This window comes from Dendrobates tinctorius, unplaced genomic scaffold (genome assembly GCF_039654945.1).
Source record: "Dendrobates tinctorius isolate UK_male_01 unplaced genomic scaffold, ASM3965494v1 ptg000103l, whole genome shotgun sequence".
NCBI classification, from domain to species: Eukaryota; Metazoa; Chordata; class Amphibia; order Anura; family Dendrobatidae; genus Dendrobates; species Dendrobates tinctorius.
Window position 1 is genome coordinate 43,405,432 of NW_027361771.1, and position 19,940 is coordinate 43,425,371.

The 19,940-nt window shown below is 47.3% G+C and overlaps 1 protein-coding gene across 5 annotated transcripts in view; it reads right to left on the reverse strand.

The window, feature by feature from the left end:
• Positions 1-2,724: 2,724 nt before the first annotated feature.
• LOC141100102 (uncharacterized) overlaps positions 2,725-19,940 on the reverse strand; it is a 100,634-nt gene continuing 83,418 nt past the window's right edge. For all 5 annotated transcript variants that reach the window (XM_073588326.1, XM_073588328.1, XM_073588327.1 and 2 more), the window contains exon 6: positions 2,725-4,720. In XM_073588326.1, coding sequence (XP_073444427.1) covers positions 3,399-4,720 — 1,322 coding nt within the window. In that variant the 3' untranslated portion in view covers positions 2,725-3,398. The remainder of the gene's footprint in view (positions 4,721-19,940) is intronic.

Genomic DNA, 19,940 nt, shown 5'->3' on the forward strand with positions numbered 1-19,940 from the left:
CATTGCACTGAATCACAGCCCCGGGACCGCGAGTACCAACACCATTGGAATGGAGTCGGCACGGGAGGGGGCTGTGTAGAGATGAGTGATGTTCTGCAAGATGGAGCTATATACAGGAGCTGAGAAGAGTAATATACTGGAATAGAGGGCTGTGCATAGGTGGAAGAAGTGATTTTCTGTAGAATAAAGCTGCATACAAGGACTGAAAGGAGTGATATAATATATTGTGTGGTTGTCTATAGAAGAGTGATGTACGACAGGATAAAGCTGTATGCAGACTGATATACTGCAGGATGGGGCTATTTATAGAGATGTGGTATTCTGCAGGATAGAGCTGTGCATAAATTAAAGGAATGATAATACTGTAGGATGGGGTTGTTTATAGATGTGAGGGGGATAGTCTGCAAAGTGGCACTGCATATAGATGAGTGATGTACTGCAGAATGGGCTGAGAGGAGTGATGTAATGCAGGATGGGTTTTGTATACAGTGGCTGAGACGAGTGATGCTGTAGAATTATACTGTACAGAGAGATGAAGAGTGATGTACTGCAGATGGGGCTCTGTATAGGTGTTAGGAATGATATACTGCAGGATGGTGCTGTATATAGATGAGAGGGGTGATGTTCTGCAGGATGGGGCTATATATGTAGATGAAAACAGTTATATACTGCAGGGAGGAGCTGTATTTAGAGGTGCTGAGTGGTGTGCTGCTCTGCCGGATGGGGCTGTATACAGAGGGTCTGAGTGGAGTGGTGTTCTGCTGGATGGGGCTGCATAAAAAGGGACTGAGAAAAGTGATATACTGTAGGATGGGGCTGTATGTAGAGGTGCAGTGCATTGCAGTGGCTTTTACCTGTAGATTTTCACAGGTAAAGTCCACAGTGGATTACAGTACTAAGCATGTGGATAAGATTCTATAAATTGTATTTAGTTGCTGCATTATTTTACTTTATCAAAATTGATATGCAATGCAGATTTTGAAATTCACATTATGGGAATTTCTCTTTCACTGCTGATTTCAAACCTTTCAGTTTAGCAAGGGTAAATTATGCATTGAATCTAAAGCAAAATATACATGCTACACAAAGAAATTTTGCCACCCTTAAGCCCCCGTCACACATAGCGACGCACCAGTGATCCCGACAATGATATGACTTTGTCAGGATCGCTGGTATGTCGCTACATGATCGCTGGTGAGTTGCCAAACAGGCAGCTTCACCAGCGATCAGCACCTGCGACGACGCGGGTAACAAGCGCACGCATCACTTAGTTACCCGCAGTGTACCTGAGATACCAGCGTAATGGTGCAGGGAGCTGGTATACAAGGTAAACGCTTAGAAACCCGCTGTTTACCTTGGATACCAGCTACAGCACGCTGGTATCTAAGGTACACAGCGGGTAACCAAATGACGCACGCGCTTAGTTGCCCGCGGTTTACCTTGGATACCAGCTCCAGCTCGCTGATCTCCCGCCTGCCACACGCAGCGATGCGTGCTGGCCAGCGGGAGACCAGCGATCAAAAAAATGTCCAGGGCTTTCGAGCACGATCAGCGATACCCGGCAGGGGGGCCGGTCGCTGATAGGTGTCACACACAGCGAGATCGCTGCTGAGATCGCTGTTGCGTCACAAAACTTGTGACTCAGCAGCGATCTCGCTAGCGATCTCGCGGTGTGTGACAGGGGCTTTAGGCCATATTCACACGTTCAGTCTTTGATCAGTATTTTACATCAGTATTTGTAAGCCAAAACCAGGAGTGGGTGCAAAATGCAGAAATGGTGATGTGTTTCTATTATACATTTCCCGAAGATACACTGTTAACACCTGAGCGTGCTTGGACAACACCTTATCCGAGCACATTCACTGTCTCATCACTATTATTTAACACTACATTTTTCAGAATAGCTATGCTACCCATAAACCAATAGTCATTGCTATGCAATTCTGCAGGCAAAATAGTTGTTCTGTAAATTTGATTGCTAAAAAGTCAATTAAAAAACAGGTCATGGCCACAGTATCTGGTCTACGCCTTAAGATTTAAGGGCTTGTGCACACGGCCAAATATATTGGACGAGTGCTATCAGATGTTTTCATAGATAGCACTTGTACCCATGATATTCTATGGGCTGTGCACAAGTCTGATTTTCAGGGACATCTCTGATTTTGATCCGAATGTCACATCAAAACTGGCCATGCAATCTATGGGTCTGTGAAAAACATCAGATGTTTCGAGTGCGGTCTGATTTCCACTGACAGAACTGAGAGGGTGGAGAAAATGTCTTTCTCTCCATCTCATAGAAAAACTGATGCCATTCTGATCAGAATAATCTGACCGTTTTTCTCGGATGGAGAGAAAATGGTCGTGTGACCCTGCCCTAATAGTTATTTCTGGTGAACTTGCAGCAGAATGTTTGTCTGTGTCTACCTCCTCCCTCTCTATACAACTTGATGAGGAACTACTGTCATCTCCTATCTCAGTTATGGGCACATCTGTCTTCAAAGAATACAGATGTTAATCGTGAATTGAGAATATTGAGAAAGATCAGTCCAGGAGAAGAAGCAGATTTCTCGGCTATATTACAATGTTTCTTATTTCATGTGTACTATTGATTTATACACATAGAAAACATGAAATGACAGCGATTTCTAAGCTTAAGAGGGGTACCAAACTGAATGTTTGCTCTGGGTGTAGGAAAGCCTAGTTCAGCATGTGATTGGAACTTACTGAAACAACAAAATATGTTTTTATTTTCCATTTTGTGACAATTTCTTCGAGGCATAGTGATCTTAAAACAAAACACAGATAGACGAGGCTCCAACATCAAACCCCATTTGCTTTTAAGGTCTAAGGGGTAACATTTCTCTTTGGGGAGAGTGACATACTGACTATAGCATGCCAAGGTCAGGAGGCTTATTCGCCCTGCAATCCTCCTCTAGGAAATTAAATATGCAAATTGCCTCTTCGGAGAGGAATAGGACTGGAACTCTATAGCGCCACCTGTTGGAAGCAGGCTTGTAGAATCACTGCTTCCACCACGTGGCACTATAGCGGTTTGGTCCTCTTCCTCTCCGAAGAGGCAATTTGCATGTGCTTTTAAAAAATATATTCAACAACCTGAATCCTAAATTAGCTCACGAGTCAGGGGCACTGTACCAACATATGTTCATGACTCAAGTCAGACTTGTAAACTTTTTTTAACTCTTAGGAAAAAGACAAAAGTCTTGTTCATAACGTAAAGCTCACCAGATATAGTTTGTGTTCATGGTTGACCTACATTAGAGCCCATCGCTATGAAATCCCATATATCTGTTCTTTCCTAACTCGCAAGACAATATTTTACTCAAACATATTTCTGGTAGGGTCTTCCATGAAGCATCACATGATGGAGAGTTGGCCCATTACTGAAGCATCTGACACGAGGCCACATCTGAGTCTAGTATAAGTGTCACTGGCATCGGGAGAAAGCTCTTCGTGGTCATTGGCTTTTTTGCTTTATGCACCTTTTGATGTTTCCTGAGATTCCCCTTACCAGGAAAGCATCGTCCACATTCTAAGCAGACAAAGGGCTTTTCTCCCGTGTGGATCCGCTGATGTATGATCAGCGTGCTTTTCCTAGTGAAACGTTTCCCACAAGCAGGACATGAATATGGTTTTTCTCCTGTATGACTCCTGATATGATTAGCAAGATTTGACTTATTTGAGAAGTATTTCCCACATTCCGGACACTTGAGTCTTTCGATTCTGTGAATAGTTTGATGACATGCAAGATCTGACTTGGAGGTAAAATCTTCTGAGCAGTCCATGCATTTAAAGGCCAGAGTTTTGTCAGGGACCCTTATTTTTTCCAGGGTGAGCAATTCTTCTTCGATGTGAGTAAATGGGTATCGCTGTGTATAACCAATCGGCATACACATATTTGTCGTTGTGGAAGTTCCCGCATCATATATCTCTGGTTCCTCCTTAATATGAACATAGGGATGATGTTGCAAATGGTTTCTGGGTGTATAAACATTGGTGTCTGCAAGATCTCCATCCTCATAGTAGACTGGCTCCTCCTTGATATTGGTAGCTGGGCATGGTATGTGACCTGCTGGTGTATATAATGTGTTAGGTGTGGTATGTTCTGCCTCACGTAGGATATATTCCACTTCTATATGAGGTGCTGGACTGCATTGTGTAAGAAGTGTGGTAGTTGTGGTACTCATTCGTTCTTCTTCACAAGGAACATATTCCACTTTTATATGTGGGGGTACTTTATGCGGTATATGATCTACAGGTATAGAAGGGCCAGGGTACATTGGATTTTCCATATTATGGGTAGCAAATTCCTTAACATAAGTAGACGGACAGTTTTTCACACCTTCTGCGGGTGGAAACCTAGTGGCATCTGGTACAACCATTCCTTTAAACTCCACCATATCCAGATTACATGGATACTCTTCTGTATAAATTGTGTGTGTATATCCACAGGTATTTGTGTCATTTCCTCCATTACTTGAGACTGGTTCCGTCTTAATAAATGTAGACAAATCTGTAGAAGTGGCATTTGCATCTGAGCCATCTTTTTCATTGCCTGCTCTTGAGATATTTCTTACACGTTCTTTCATTTTGTCGGCCATTTTAAGACTTGTAGATTTTTGATTGGCATGATTTCTTTTTGAGATTCCGCGGTTTGAACAAGAAATGTGCTGAAAAGATTGAATTTGTTCACATGAAAGTCCTGTAAAAAAAGAATAAGTTAAAATTTATGTTATTATCGTATAACAATCAATATCAGCTCTTCAGGTCTTCTGTGGAAGTGTCTAGACACCTCTTCAGGGCTCATTCACATGCCAATTTTTCGCATGAGTGCTATCCATGTTCATGTCTGAGGTTTTTTTTTTTTGTGGACTGAGTGGCCCGAGCAAAACTGATAGTCATCAAAGTGTCAGATCAAACTCAGCAAAGCAAGTCTATGGGACCATGAAAATAATCGGACAGCACTTGCATAACATTCCAGTGCTGTCCATCTTTCACAGACTGCTACATAGAAAAAGATAGAGAACCTGTTTTATGTTAGTTTCCCATCTGGGACAAACATGATGAAACTTGGACCAAACTCTGATTATAAAAACTGACTTTGACCAAACTCTGATGACACTCTGATAACAAAATATATATATATATATATATATAATAAATCGTACGACAAAATCACTGAAGTCTGAATGGGACTTCAGTCTTCTTTCAAACTTTTTTTTTTACAGCACTGATTTTATTTTCTAAAAAAAAAAAAAAAAAAAAAAAACACACCATAAATTTACTGTTTTTTTTTAATCTGTCTACCCATGTGACTACTTGAAAATATTAGGCTATGTTCCCACGATGACCTTTCGGTGAGTTTTCGACGCTGCAGAATTTCTACACCTATTGTTTCAATTAGGTTACTTGCATTATTTCATTTTTGGATTTGTGTGCGTTTTCTTAACCCCTTTACCCCAAGGGTGGTTTGCACGTTCATGACCGGGCCAATTTTTACAATTCTGACCACTGTCCCTTTATGAGGTAATAACTCTGGAACGCTTCCATGGATCCTGGTGATTCTGACCATGTTTTCTCATCACATATTGTACTTCATGATAGTGGTAAAATTTCTTTGATATGACTTGCGTTTATTTGTGAAAAAAACAGAAATTTGGCAAAAATTTTGAAAATTTCGCAATTTTCCAACTTTAAATTTTCATGCCCTTAAAACAGAAACATGTCACACAAAATAGTTAATAAATAACATTTCTACTTTACATCAGCACAATTTGGAACCAAAATTGTTTTTTGTTAGGACGTTATAAGGGTTAAAAGTTGACCAGCATGGCAGAGCTCAGAAGGGAAGGAGCGCCGTTTGACTTTTCAATGCAAAATTGGCTGGAATTGAGATCGGAGGCCATGTCGCGTTTGGAGAGCCCCTGATGTGCCTAAATAGTGGAAACCCCCCACAAGTGACACCATTTTGGAAAGTAGACCCCCTAAGGATCTTATCTAGATGTGTGGTGAGCACTTTGAACCCCCAAGTGCTTCACAGAAGTTTATAATGTAGAGCTGTAAAAATAAAAAATCTTATTTTTTTCACAAAAATTATCTTTTCACCCCCAATTTTTTATTTTCCCAAAGGTAATAGGAGAAATTGGACCCCAAAAGTTGTTGTGCAATTTGTCCCGAGTATGTTGATACCCCATATGTGGGGGTAAACCACTGTTTGGGCGCATGGCAGAGCTCGGAAAGGAAGGAGCACCGTTTGACTTTTTCAACGTAGATTGGCTGGAATTGAGATCAGATGCATGTCACGTTTGGAGAGCCTAAACAGTGGAAACCCCCCAATTCTATCTCCAACCCTAACCCCAACACACCCCTAACCCTAATCCCAACCCTAACAATAAACCTAGTCCTAACACACCCCTAACTCTAATACCAACCCTATCCTTAATCCCAACCCTAACCCTAACTTTAGCCCTAAGCCTAACTATAGCCCCAACCTTAAACCCTAGCCCTAACCCTAATGGGAAAATGGAAATAAATATATATTTTTTTTTATTTTATTATTTTTCTGTAAGGGGGTGATGAAGGGGGGTTTGATTTACTATTTATAGCAGGTTTTTATGTTTGGCAGCTGTCACACACTAAAAGACGCTTTTTATTGAAAAAAATAGTTTTTGCATCACCACATTTTGAGAGCTGAAATTTTTCCATGTTTTGGCTCACAGAGTCATGTGAGGTCTTGTTTTTTGCGGGACGAGTTGACATTTTTATTGGTACCATTTTCGGGCACATGCCATTTTTTGATTGCTTTTTTTTTTTCGATTTTTGGGAGGCAGAATGAACAAAAACCAGCAATTCATGAATTTCTTTTGGGGGGCGTTTATACCGTTCCACATGTGGTAAAATTGATAAAGCGGTTTTATTCTTCAGGTCAGTACGATTACAGCGATACCTCATTTATGTAATTTTTTAATGCTTTGGCGTTTTTATACAATAAAAACTATTTTACAGAAAAAATAATTATTTTTGCATCGCTTTATTCTGCGAGCTATAACTTTTTTATTTTTCCGGTGATGGAGCTACATGGCGGCTTATTTTTTGCGGGACAAGATGACGTTTTCAGCGGTACCACATTTATTTATATCCGTCTTTTTGATTGTGTGCTATTCCACTTTTTGTTCGGCGGTATGATGATAAAGCATTGCTTTTTTGCCTTTTTTTTAATGGCGTTCACTAAAGGGGTTAACTAGTGGGACAGTTTTATAGGGAGGGTCGTTATGGATTTGGCAATACTAAATATGTGCACTTTTATTGTTTAGATTTTTTTTATTTAAATATTGATTTAATGATAGAATAAATATTGCTTTTTATTATTATTTATTTTAATATTTTTAAAATTATAATTTTTTTTATTTCATTCTTACCTTTACACTGTGTCCCACTATGGGACACTCATTTTGTGCAGGATGATCGCTCATATGGCATGCAGATCTGCATGCCATATAAGCTGTCAGCACTGCACTCTGTGCACACTGACATCTGAGACTTCTTGACATGCACAGCGCATGATAGGAAGTCTCTGAGCTCTGGTAACCCGGATGCCATCATGACGACATTGGGTTACCATGGGAGCGATTGGGACCCCGCGGCATGCATGATCCAAAGGCAGAGGGGTTGTCACAGCTGACAGCCCCTCTGCCTGCTCCTGGAATGCTGCAATCATGTTTGATCGCAGTGTTCTGGGGGTTAAAGCGCTGGGAGCAGTCTGTGACCGCTCCTGGCATAGTGCAGGGTGTCAGCTGTGAGACACTGCGATCATCTGTGCTCCGCCCCGTGAGCGCGGCTGATCGCGTATGACGTATTATACCGTCCATGGGCATTAAGGCCTAGGGACGGAATAGTACGTCCAATGTCACAAAGGGGTTAACGTGTTTTTTTTTACACTGCGTTTTTTGTCTCTTTTTGTTCTGTCATGCGTAACACCTTAGCGACCGCCAATATGCATTAAAACACTAAGCGTTTAAGGCATGTTAAAATGACGGTGCCCCCCAGAGTCGTAAAATCTCCAGGGTTTCGGCTACCGGGTGGTAAGAATTAAAAGTTTGAAAATTTTGACATTTTTGCCAAATTTCTGTTTGTTTTTTTACAAATAAACGTACGTCAGATCGAACAAATTTTACCAGTATAATGAAGTACAATATGTCATGAAAAAACAGTCTCAAAATCAGTGGGATCTGGTGAAGCGTTCCAGAGTTATAACCTCATAAACTGACAGTGGTCAGAATTGTAAAATTTGGTCTGGTCATTAAGGTCAAAATTGGCTCTGCCATTAAGGGGTTAAAATAAAGCTGCTTTGTTTTGATACTTTATAGTATTTGACTTTAATAAAAATTTATTGATATACTTAGGTGCAGATTATAGGTGTTTTCAGTGGGTTTCTGCAGTGTACATGCACTAAAACCGCATGTGTGTCTTTTACCTGCAGATTTTCCGCATCTAATGCAAGTCTATATGGGAAATCTGTGCATTAGATCTCTTTCACATGTCCTTGTATCTGGTACAAGTGGTGACAGGTTTCACACGTACCGGAGACACAATAGTGTACAAAATTATAGCAGTGTGTTCATAACCAAGAGTTAATCACAAAATCTTTATACTAGTTTTTATTTCCATACATTGGGAACATTGCACACTGTTTTCTAATTCAAAACATGAAGAGAAATGTATATAATTTTAACTACTTGACAGAAAATAACAAAAACAAACATTGCGCTGTTCTAAAAAATAGCAGCGTCTGCATTTGTCTATAGAAACTCACAATATGGACTATTTTTGTGGATTTAGCATTCTGTGAATCACTAACCTATTATTTAGTTGTACACCCACCGGTTTTTAGAACTAATGATATCTATGTTACATAGAGACAGCCAACTTCTGGCACCTGTCACCTGTTATTCCAGCCCAGGATGCTTGGACTACATCACACAATTCTTTTGCATTTGTTGGCTTTGCCTCAGAAACGGCATTTTTAATGTCACCCCACAAGTGTTCTATTGGATTAAGGTCCGGAGATTGGGCTGGACACTGCATACCCTCAATTTTGTTGGACTGGAACTAAGAATTTGCTTGTTTTCTGGTGTGTTTAGGGTCGTTGTCTTGTTGAAACACCCATTTCAAGGGCTTATCCTCTTCAGCGTAAGGCAGCATGACCTCTTCAAGTATTTTAATATATGCAAACTGGTCCATGATCCCTGGTATGCGGTAAATAGGTCTGGCACCATAGTAATAGAAACATGCCCACATCATGATGCTTGCACCACCATGCTTCACTGTCTGCAGAGTGTACTGTGGCTTGAATGCGGAGTTTGGGGGTCGTCTAACGATCCAAGAAGTACAATTGTACTTTGATCAGTTCACAAAATGTTTCTCCATTTCTCTTTAGGCCAGTTGGTGTGTTCGTTGGCAAATTGTATTCACTTCAGTACATGTCTTTTTTAACAGTGGGACTTTGCGGGAACTTCTTACTATGAGATTTGCTTCATACAGGCGTCTTCTAAATCAGGGGTCCCCAACCACCGGTCCGCGGGCCAGGACCGGGCCGTTGCAGTGCTCTTGCCGGTCCGCGGAACTGTACACAAGGGGAGCCGGAGGATGTAGCTTCCAGACCACATGGATACTCATCCTCAGTTCCTGCATCCCTGTCCCTGTCGGTGCGGCAACTTCATCCAGTGCTGAGCGGTCACGTGGTACTGCTCATTTAAGGTCATGAATATGGATGCTACTCCTCTCCCATATGCGTAGCGTCCATATTTATGACCTTGGTGAGTGGTACCATGTGACCGCTCTGCACAGGAAGAAGCTGACGCTCTGCGAGATGCAGGGAAGTTCAGCGACGTGAGGGTAAGTATGATCGGGGAGGACGGGGGAGCCCATCCATACAAACATGGGTGGGAGCGGACTCATATATACAAGGGAGTGAGGGTGGTAGCGGAGCCATACATACAAGGGTGGGAAGGTGCTTGCGGAGCCATATATTCAAGCGTGGGATGGTGGGAGCAGAGCCATATATACAGGATGGGAGGGTGGGAGCAGAGCCATGTATACAGGATGGGAGGGTGGGAGCAGAGCCATGTATACAAGATGGGAGAGTGGGAGCAGAGCCATGTATACAGGATGGGAGAGTGGGAGCAGAGCCATGTATACAGGATGGGAGGGTGGGAGCGGAGCCATGTATACAGGATGGGAGAGTGGGAGCAGAGCCATGTATACAGGATGGGAGGGTGGGAGCGGAGCCATGTATATAGGATGGGAAGGTGGGAGCGGAGCCATGTATACAGGATGTTATATTAAATGATAAGTATGCACTAACTACTAAACTACAATCCTGTCCATAGCCCCGCCCCCTTATGACCAAAGCCCCACCCCTGACACACCTCCATCCCCGCCCTGCCGGGCCATGGAAGAATGGTCTTGCTTGAAGCCGGTCCCTGGTGCAAAAAAGGTTGGGGACCACTGTTCTAAATGTCACAGTTCTCACAGGTGGTAACATGAGACTGTATTTGATCTTCCTGGAGTTGATCATTGTCTGAGCCTTTGCCATTCTGGCTATTCTTCCAGCCATTTGAATGGTACTCTTCTGTTTTTTTCCACATCTCTCTGGTTTGGCTTTCCATTTTAAAGCATTGGAGATCATTTTAGCTGAACAGCCGATCATTGTCTGCACGTCTTTATAAGTTTTACCCTCTCACAGCAACTTTTTAATCAAAGTACGCTGTTCTTCTTCTGAACAATGTCTCGAATGACCCATAGTTCTCAGGCTTTCAAGGAGAAATGAATGTACAACATGTCCTGGCTTCACGCTTCAAGAAGGGCCACCTGATTCACACCTGTTTCTTCACAGAACAATTGACCTCACTGATTGAACTCCGTACTGCTATTATTTTGAACACACCTCCTTCAATAATTATTCTAATACACAGACTCAAAAACATGCAGATCATGAATGCGGAGTCTGTTGGTTTTCTTAGAATCTACTCCACCAACTGGTAAATTGCTTGACATGTGGTATTATAATTGATACCAAAAACAGTGATTTGGAATGCTATTTTTGAACACTACAGTAAACACATTCAATTGAATGGGTCTGTGCACAAGTCAGTGTGTTTCCATGGACCATGTGCCCGTGGGCAAAACAAGCTGACAAGTCCGATTTTTACCGGCAGCACATCCCAGTGTGTCATCCATGTGACATACACCAGCGCCTGAGAAGCAGCGGTACAGTAAGCGCTGTTCCCCAGCGCCGGGTGCTGAAGACCGCTCTCATCATTCTCCCCTGCCCTGCTGGCGATCAGCGCGAGCAGGGGAGAATGATGACAGTTATATTCAAGTTATAACAATGAGAGCAGATGGCAACTGATGAGACTATTACTTCCATCAGCCTACACCTCTTGCAACTAACAACAGTGAGAGCACGAGCAGCTGCCTGTGTTAAAAAAATAAATAAAAAATCCGGAGTGGTTCCCTGTATTTTCTATAACCAGCCAGGCAAGACTGACAGCTGGGGGCTGCAAGCCTCAGCTGTCCACTTCAGCAAGGCTGGTTTTCAAAAACAGAGGGGACCCCACGCTGTTTTTTTAAATTATTTAAATAAATCATTTTAAAAATGCAGCGTGGGGCCCCCCATTTTTAACAACCATCGAAGCTAAAGCAAACAGCTGGGGGCTGGTATTCTTCGGCTGGTAAGGGGCCATGGATATTGACCCCTTCCCCCGTGCCTAAAAATAGCAGCCCGCAGCTGCCTAGGAAAAGGTGCATTTATTAGATGCACCAATTCTGGTGCTTTGCACGGCTCTTCCCACTTGTCCTGTAGTAGTAGCAAGTGGGGTTCATATTTGTAGGGCTGATGTCACCTTTGTATTGACAGGTGACATCAAGCCCACAGGTTAGTAATGAAGAGACGTCTATATAAGACACCTATCCATTACTAATCCTATAGTTGTATTGTAACACATTTTCAGTTTTATTTAAAAATAACAAACAGTTATACTCACCTAACGCCTAATTCCACTGAATCCCTTGTCTCCTGTAATAAAACAAAAATAGAAAAATAACAATATCCCTCACCTGTCTGTAGTTCTGCCCCACGCTGTAATCCATGTAAATAGTTTTCAATCTGGACAGTGCCAAGACGCGACCGTCCAGGCTGGGAACCAGTGGTGAATGAGCATCAGTGAACAGTGGTGACATTATCGAGGTTACCGCCGGTCATTGAGGCTGCGTTCCCAGCCAGGCTGAATTGCGGTGACTTCGGGACCGTAGGAAACATGGATTTTTGTGAGTACTCACCGTAAAATCCTTTTCTCCGAGACGCTCATTGGGGGACACAGAGACTGTGGGTGTGTGCTTCTGCCGTCTGGAGGCTGACACTAAGTATACAAAAAAAGAGTTAGCTCCTCCTCCGCCGCATACACCCTCGCCCCCAGACCGGGCGTAACTCAGTTTAGTGCATAAGCAGTAGGAGAACGCGCCTTAAACTCAGGCAAGAAATTATACGTCTGAAAAAGGGACCACCCTGATCCTTACATAAGGATTTGTATAATTCAAAATAAACAGATGCCAACTGGCTAATAGGGTGGGTGCTGTGTCCCCCAATGAGCGTCTCGGAGAAAAGGATTTTACGGTGAGTACTCACAAAAATCCATGTTTCTCCTTCGTCTCATTGGGGGACACAGAGACTGTGGGACGTTCTAAAGCAGTCCCTGGGCGGGATCTTAGCTCACCCAATCCATGCTATTTTGCGCCCCTGATTAGAGGTGCGCAACTGCTGCCTGGAGAATCTTTCTTCCCAGGCTTGCATCCGAGGATGCCTGGGTATGTACGTTATAATGTTTGACAAACGTATGCAAACTGGACCAGGTAGCTGCTTTGCACACCTGTTCCGCTGAAGCCTGGTGTCGCAGTGCCCATGAGGCACCCACTGCTCGAGCCGAGTGTGCCCTGATCCCTGCCGGAACCGGCGTGCCACTGATTTGATATGATTCTTGGACTGTCAGACGAACCCATCTGGCCAAAGTCACTCTGGACGCAGCGAGTCCCTTCCGCCGCCCTTCTGGAATCACGAATAGAGAGTCTGTCTGGCGGAATGGCGCTGTCCTTGTCACATATCTCCTAAGGGCTCTTACCAGATCCAGGGTGTGCAATGCCTTTTCTACCCTATGCACCGGTGCCGGGCAAAACGAGGGTAAGACAATGTCTTCGTTGATATGGAATGCAGAGACAACCTTCGGCAAGAAGGGGGGAGCTGGCCTTAAAACTACTTTATCCTTATAAAAAGTCAGGAACGGCGGTTTACAAGATAAAGCCGCCAGTTCCGAAACCCGCCTAATAGATGTTATCGCTACCAGAAAAACGACCTTCCTGGACAGGTAAGGTAAGGAGACTTCTTGTAACGGTTCGAAGGGAGGTTCCTGAAGGGCCCTGAGCACTAAGTTCAGGTCCCATGATTCCATCGGTGCCTTATAGGGGGGTACTAAATGTGCGACCCCTTGCATAAACGTCCTAACCTGCCAGACCGAAGCGACCTTTCGTTGGAAAAGCACCGACAGGGCCGAGACTTGCGTTCTGAGCGAACTCGGAGCCAATCCCGCGTCCAGCCCTGCCTGCAGAAAAGCCAGTACGTTGGGGATCGAAAAAACCAGAGGAGCCACTCCGCGATCCCTACACCAACGGAAAAACACTTCCCAAGTCCGATGATATACCTTCGCCGAGGAAGGCTTTCGGGCACTCACCATCGTGGCCACCACATCGCGCCTGAATCCTGCCTGTGTTAACAGCCAAGATTCAATGGCCACGCCGTCAAACACAGGGCCCCTAAGTTCGGATGGCAGATCGGCCCCTGGGACAGTAAGTCCGGCCGATCTGGGAGACGCCAGGGTACGTCCACCACTAGTTGAACCAGATCTGCATACCAGGCCCGCCGAGGCCAGTCTGGGGCCAGCAGAATTGCTGGAACCCTCTCTCTCCTTATCTTTCTGATGACTCTTGGAAGCAGAGGTAGCGGGGGGAACAAGTACGGGAGCCGAAACTGGCTCCACGGAAGCACCAGAGCGTCTGCTGCGATTGCCTGCGGGTCGAGGGATCGAGCGACGAATCTTTGAATCTTGGCGTTCTCTCTGGATGCCATAAGGTCCACGTCTGGTGTCCCCCACCGTTGGCAGATCTGTTGAAAAACCTCGGGGTGCAGGGACCACTCCCCTGCCGCGACCCCCTGTCGGCTGAGAAAATCCGCCGCCCAGTTTTCGATTCCCGGAATGTGCACCGCTGAAATTACCACCTGGTTTTTCTCGGCCCAACGCAGTACCAGCCCGACCTCGCGCATGGCTGCCTGGCTGCGCGTGCCCCCCCGATGGTTCACATACGCTACCGCTGTAGCATTGTCCGACTGAACGCGCACCGGCCGGTTTGTCAGCCAACGCTGAAAATGTTGCAGGGCCAATTGTATTGCCCGTATCTCCAGAATGTTGATCGGGAGAATTACCTCCCGAAAGGACCACCGCCCCTGGGCTGTGTGACTCTGGAAAACTGCACCCCAACCCTGCAGGCTTGCATCGGTCGTCACCACCAACCACTGTTCCGGGGGAAAGGGTTTCCCCTGAACCAGAGACGAGTCGCGAGTCCACCACCGGAGTGACCGTCGGACCGGTGGAGACAAACTGCACCGATGATTGAGGGAAAGCAGCCTTCGGTCCCATGCTGACAAGAGCGCATGTTGAAGCGGACGGAGATGGAACTGGGCAAACGGGATTGCCTCCATCGCCGCCACCATTCTGCCCAACACACTCATGCCGTACCGGATGGATCTGGAGCCCGGCTGAAGAAGGTTCCGTACCCCCTGTTTGATCCTTTGCGCCTTGTCCTGAGGGAGGATCACCAGCCCCTGGGAGGTGTCGAAAACCATGCCTAGAAATACGATTCTCTGAGCCGGAACCAAGGACGACTTGTTCCGATTGATCAGCCAACCTAGGCGGGCCAGGGTATCCAGAGTGATACCGACATTCTCCTGGCACGCCTGAAACGACGGCCCCTTTACCAAAAGGTCGTCCAGGTAGGGTAGTACCGTTATGCCCCGAGCATGCAGGATGGCCATAACCACCGCCATTATCTTTGTAAAGACTCTGGGGGCAGTGGCCAGACCGAAGGGCAGAGCAACAAATTGGAAATGTCGCCCTCCGATCGCAAAACGCAGGAACCTCTGGTGTGGAGGAAAAATCGGGATGTGTAGATATGCATCCTGCACATCGATCGAGGCCAGGAATTCCCCTGGATCCATGGCTGAAATGACCGAACGGAGGGATACCATCCGGAATCGCCTGACCCTGATAAACTTGTTCAGGATCTTTAAATCCAGTACTGGCCTTACTGTCCCGTCCTTTTTGGGGACTGAAAACAGGTTGGAGTAAAAACCTTGCGTCTCTTCGCTTTTCGGCACTGGGACAATGACCCCGTTGCGCTGTAGCGTCATTATAGCCTGCAACAGACCTTCCGCCTGCGATTCTGTTCCGGAGAGCCGGGAACGGAAGAAACGCCGTGGCGGGAGTCCGACAAACTCTATCTTGTACCCGGACGATATCAGTTCTGCCACCCAAGCGTCGCGTGCCACTGCGACCCAAACGTGGCTGAACCTTAGTAGGCGTCCGCCCACTCTGTCGTCCGTAGGTACGAAGTGCCTCGAGTCATTTTGCTGGAGGCTTTTGTGATCTGGCCCCCCTCGCTCTGGGCAAACGGCCCCGGCCTCTACCCAGCGGATTGGCCCTGTAAGAAACTTGCCTTTCTCTAATCTGACCATCATTTGTGGAGGTGGATGCCCTGGCCGAAGTCCACCTCCAGGAGCTACGAAAGGGCCGAAAACGCCTCTGCGTCTGCCTGAATGCCGGCCAACTCTTCTGCTGCGGTAGAAAACTACTCTTCCCCCCTGTGGCTTCTGAGATAAGTTTATCAAGCTTTTCACCGAACAATCGATTGCCTTGAAAAGGCAATGAGGTCAAGGATTTTTTAGAGATAGAATCCGCTTTCCATAATCTCAGCCATAATGCTCGCCTTACGGCGATCGCATTTGCTGCTGCCACAGCAGAACACTCGGCCGCATCCAGAGCGGCGCCGACGAGATAATCACTCGCTCCTGATATCTGATTTGTCACCTCCAAGATTTCCGCGGGCAGATCCCTGTCTTGGAGGGCCCTATGCAGAGTGTCTGCCCATGAAACCATGGCCTTAGCCACCCAGGTAGCCGCAAAGGAGGGGGCCAGAGCCGACCCTGCTGCCTCATACACTGAGCGGGCAAGCCCCTCTATGAGGCGATCAGTTGGGTCCTTAATAGAAGAACCGCTGGGTATCGACAATAGCGATCTTGATGCTAAACGTGACACCGGTGGGTCCACTACTGGCGACTCCACCCACCCTTTATGGAGTTCAGGAGGGAACGGATACTTTGCTTGCAGCGCCTTTTGCATTGCAAAGCGCTTATCCGGGTGTTCCCTATGTTTCTGGACTAGCTCCTCGAACTCCGGATGCGTGGCAAACCTTCTATGCGGACGCCTGGTTTTCTTGAAGGAGACCTTGTGACCTGAGGCCGTGGACACATCATCCTCGATCTCTAAAGTCTGGTTGACCGCCTCAATGAGGCTGTCCACCGAGTCCTGGTATCCCAGGCTTTCTGGATTCCAGGCTTCCTCTTCCTCCTCCTCGCCCTCGTCCTGATCGCTTCCTGAGCTTGGCGACAGGGAACGAGATGCCCTAAAAATCGCCGCCGACTCCCCAGAGGGCCCGGCCGACGGAGAACGAGCTCTCTTACCATGAGCTTGTCTGGTGCTGGAGCGGCCCCTAACGGACGAAGGGTCCTGAGACGTGGACGAGCTGTCTTCCGCTGGCAGACCACCATCCTTGACCCTGCCCGGGCCCCGAAGGGACTCAATTGCCTTCGTAAGGGACATCATAGAATGCGATAAAGACACTGCCCATTCTGGGGGGTCCTGACCCCTGGGCTCTGCAACAATGGGGGGCTCCTGGGCTCGCTCCGACTCACAGGCTTCGCAAAATTTACCCGGCTGCGCCTTAGGCAGCCTGACCCCACAGGAAACGCAAACAGCGTATAGGAAAGAGTGAGCTTTCCCTTTGCCAGACATATTGCAGGGTAGGGTAGGAGGAGGAGGGTAACCCCTTCCTTGACAACCAGTGCGGCACTCGAAACGGGGTTGCACTCACCCACCGGTAACGTCCCCCCTCTTCCACGGGGTCCTCTGGACGCAGCGAAAACCCTGAGACGTGGACGAGCTGCTTCACGTGCCGTTACTCGCCGGGGGCACTGCGGTGCACTTTGGAGAGAGGCGGCGGGGTTTCCGACCGCATCGAGGAAATGCGAGGAGGGGGAGGGGGGCGGGAGCCTCTGGTCACTGTGCGCGCCCGCCGCGCTCCCCGTGCCGCCGGAAGTCAGTGGGCGGGGCTTCCGGCCCCCACCGGAAGCGGCGGGCGGGCCTCGCGCGGAACTCGCGGCCCTCCCCATACAGCGGGGACCGCGGCCGCCGGCGGAGCTTCAGACGTACTCCGTCGGGGACCTGCGAGGAGGGGGAGGAGAGCGCGCGCTCCCCGGACACTGCGCGCCCGCCGCGCCCCCCGGGCTGCCGGAAGTCAGTGGGCGGGGCTTCCGGCTACCACCGGAAGGGGCGGGCAGGCCTCGCGCGGCCTTGCGGATCTCCCCATACCGCGGGGACCGCGTCCGCCGGCGGGACTTCTGGCCGCAGAGCGTCTGCTGCCGCATGTGGCACTACTCGCACCGGGTTCCACCGGGGAGAGAGTCGGGCCCCGTGAGAAGAAGTAACCCCGTCGGGCGGGGGAACAGACAGCCCCGCGGCGCCTTCTGGAGGGTCCCGTTCCGGGGGGTGACCCTACAAACAAAGGTGAGCCTGCCGCCGGGGGGGCTCTCTTGGGGTGCTCTCAACCCCATCCCTGGGCGGGGAGGGGGAGGCTACTGGGGGTGGATGCTTCGATCCCCTGGCTCACCTGCGCCTCCAACTGCACCCCTGGTGTCACTACCTAGGGGTGGAAGGGGCCAACCTGAAATCCCGCGTTGCAGGAGAGGAACAAAACGTGGAGTCCGTTGGGGATCGCCCATCGCTCACACGTGCTCGCCCGTTGTAGCTCATGGGGAAATCGAATCCTCTCATCAGGATGCGTTGCCCCTCTTTACAAAATAAAAAAGAAAAATGGTTGTCTGGGGAAAAGTCCCAGATGTGTCCCTCGGTGCGGGAGAGAAAACACGTGGAGGACTACTCACACGTGGTCGCCCGTTGGTGATTTGGGGAGATCGGACCCTCTCTATAGGATCCGTCGCCCCTGTCTTATCTTCAAAGAAAGGGAAAAAAAAAAAAAAAAAAAACCTAGTCTGGAGCTCCAGACTGCGTGTGCCTCCATCAGACACTAAGCAAAAAACTGAGTTACGCCCGGTCTGGGGGCGAGGGTGTATGCGGCGGAGGAGGAGCTAACTTTTTTTGTATACTTAGTGTCAGCCTCCAGACGGCAGAAGCACACACCCACAGTCTCTGTGTCCCCCAATGAGACGAAGGAGAAAAAGTCAGTGATGAGGTCACCATAGTTCAAGCTCAGTGACTGCACCGCAGATCAGAAATTCTCAGGGTGATCTGCTGTGAACTCACTGAGCTTGAACTAAAAACTATTTATCCCCCAGATATGGCTTATAATTTATAGCGCAGGCGGCAGGTTATGAATACTAGCTACTAGCATCAGCCCCCTGTTGTCATTGCTATCACTTGAATGCAAGTCTCATCATTCTCCCCTGCTCGCGCTGATCGCCGACCGAGCAGGGGAGATTGATGAGAGCGGTCTTCAGCACCCGGCACCGGGAAAGAGCACTTACCGTACCACTGCTTCTCAGGAGCCAGCATGTGTCACATGGGTTACAGTGTGTCATCCGTGTACACGATGTTTTACAGCCTGCGCTGTCGGTAAAAAACGGACATGTCAGCTTATTTTGCTCACGGACACACTCAGGACGTGTGAAACAGGCCTAAAACTCAGCATACCCGCAAGAGAAATTGACATGCTGCAGATTTGAAACACGCGCAGCAGGTCAGTTTACGCAAGTTTCTAGAAATTCTATCCACTTTGCTGGAATTGTAAGACTCTACTTTTTTGCCACAGCGGGAATATTTAGCGCCAAAAACTCACCAAAATCTCATTGTGGGAAAGTAGCCTTATGGGGAGATGAGGATGTCTTCGCTGCAGCAAAGACTGAAGATGACTGCTGGAGTGGCGCTGATGTAACAGAGAAGTATAGGTTCATTTGTTGTTTTATGCCATTACCTCCATTAGGTCAATTCTTTGGGGATCTCAGAAAACCCTTATAATCAAAACTACAAAGGCTGATTTCACATGAAACTAAGTGATTCGATTATCAATAACTGAAACTGTTAAAGGGGTTGTCCGGTCCAAATCGATAAGTCTGCACACTCTGTGTGACTGCAAACTTATGAATACTCCCATCGCACGCACTGTGTGCTATGAGGATTCATCGGTTACTGATCCGGGAAAGGAGGGTATGAATGTGTTATAGGTACTAACGGCCAGGGCCCGTCTAGTGGGCGTGGCCTCACTCCATACACTTGCACTGAGCGAGGCCGCGCACCATCTAGTGATGCAGAAGTGCAGTGGTCATGGCCGACTACCGGGCGTGACCTTGCTCAATACAACTGTATGGAAGCGAGCCCATGCCCACTGGCCGAAAGTACGTATAGCACATGCAGTGGGGAAAATAAGTAATTGATATACTACCATTTTTTTAAGCTTTCCCACCTACAAAGAATGGAGAGGTCGTTAATTTTCATTATAGGTACACTTCAACTGTGAGAGACAGAATC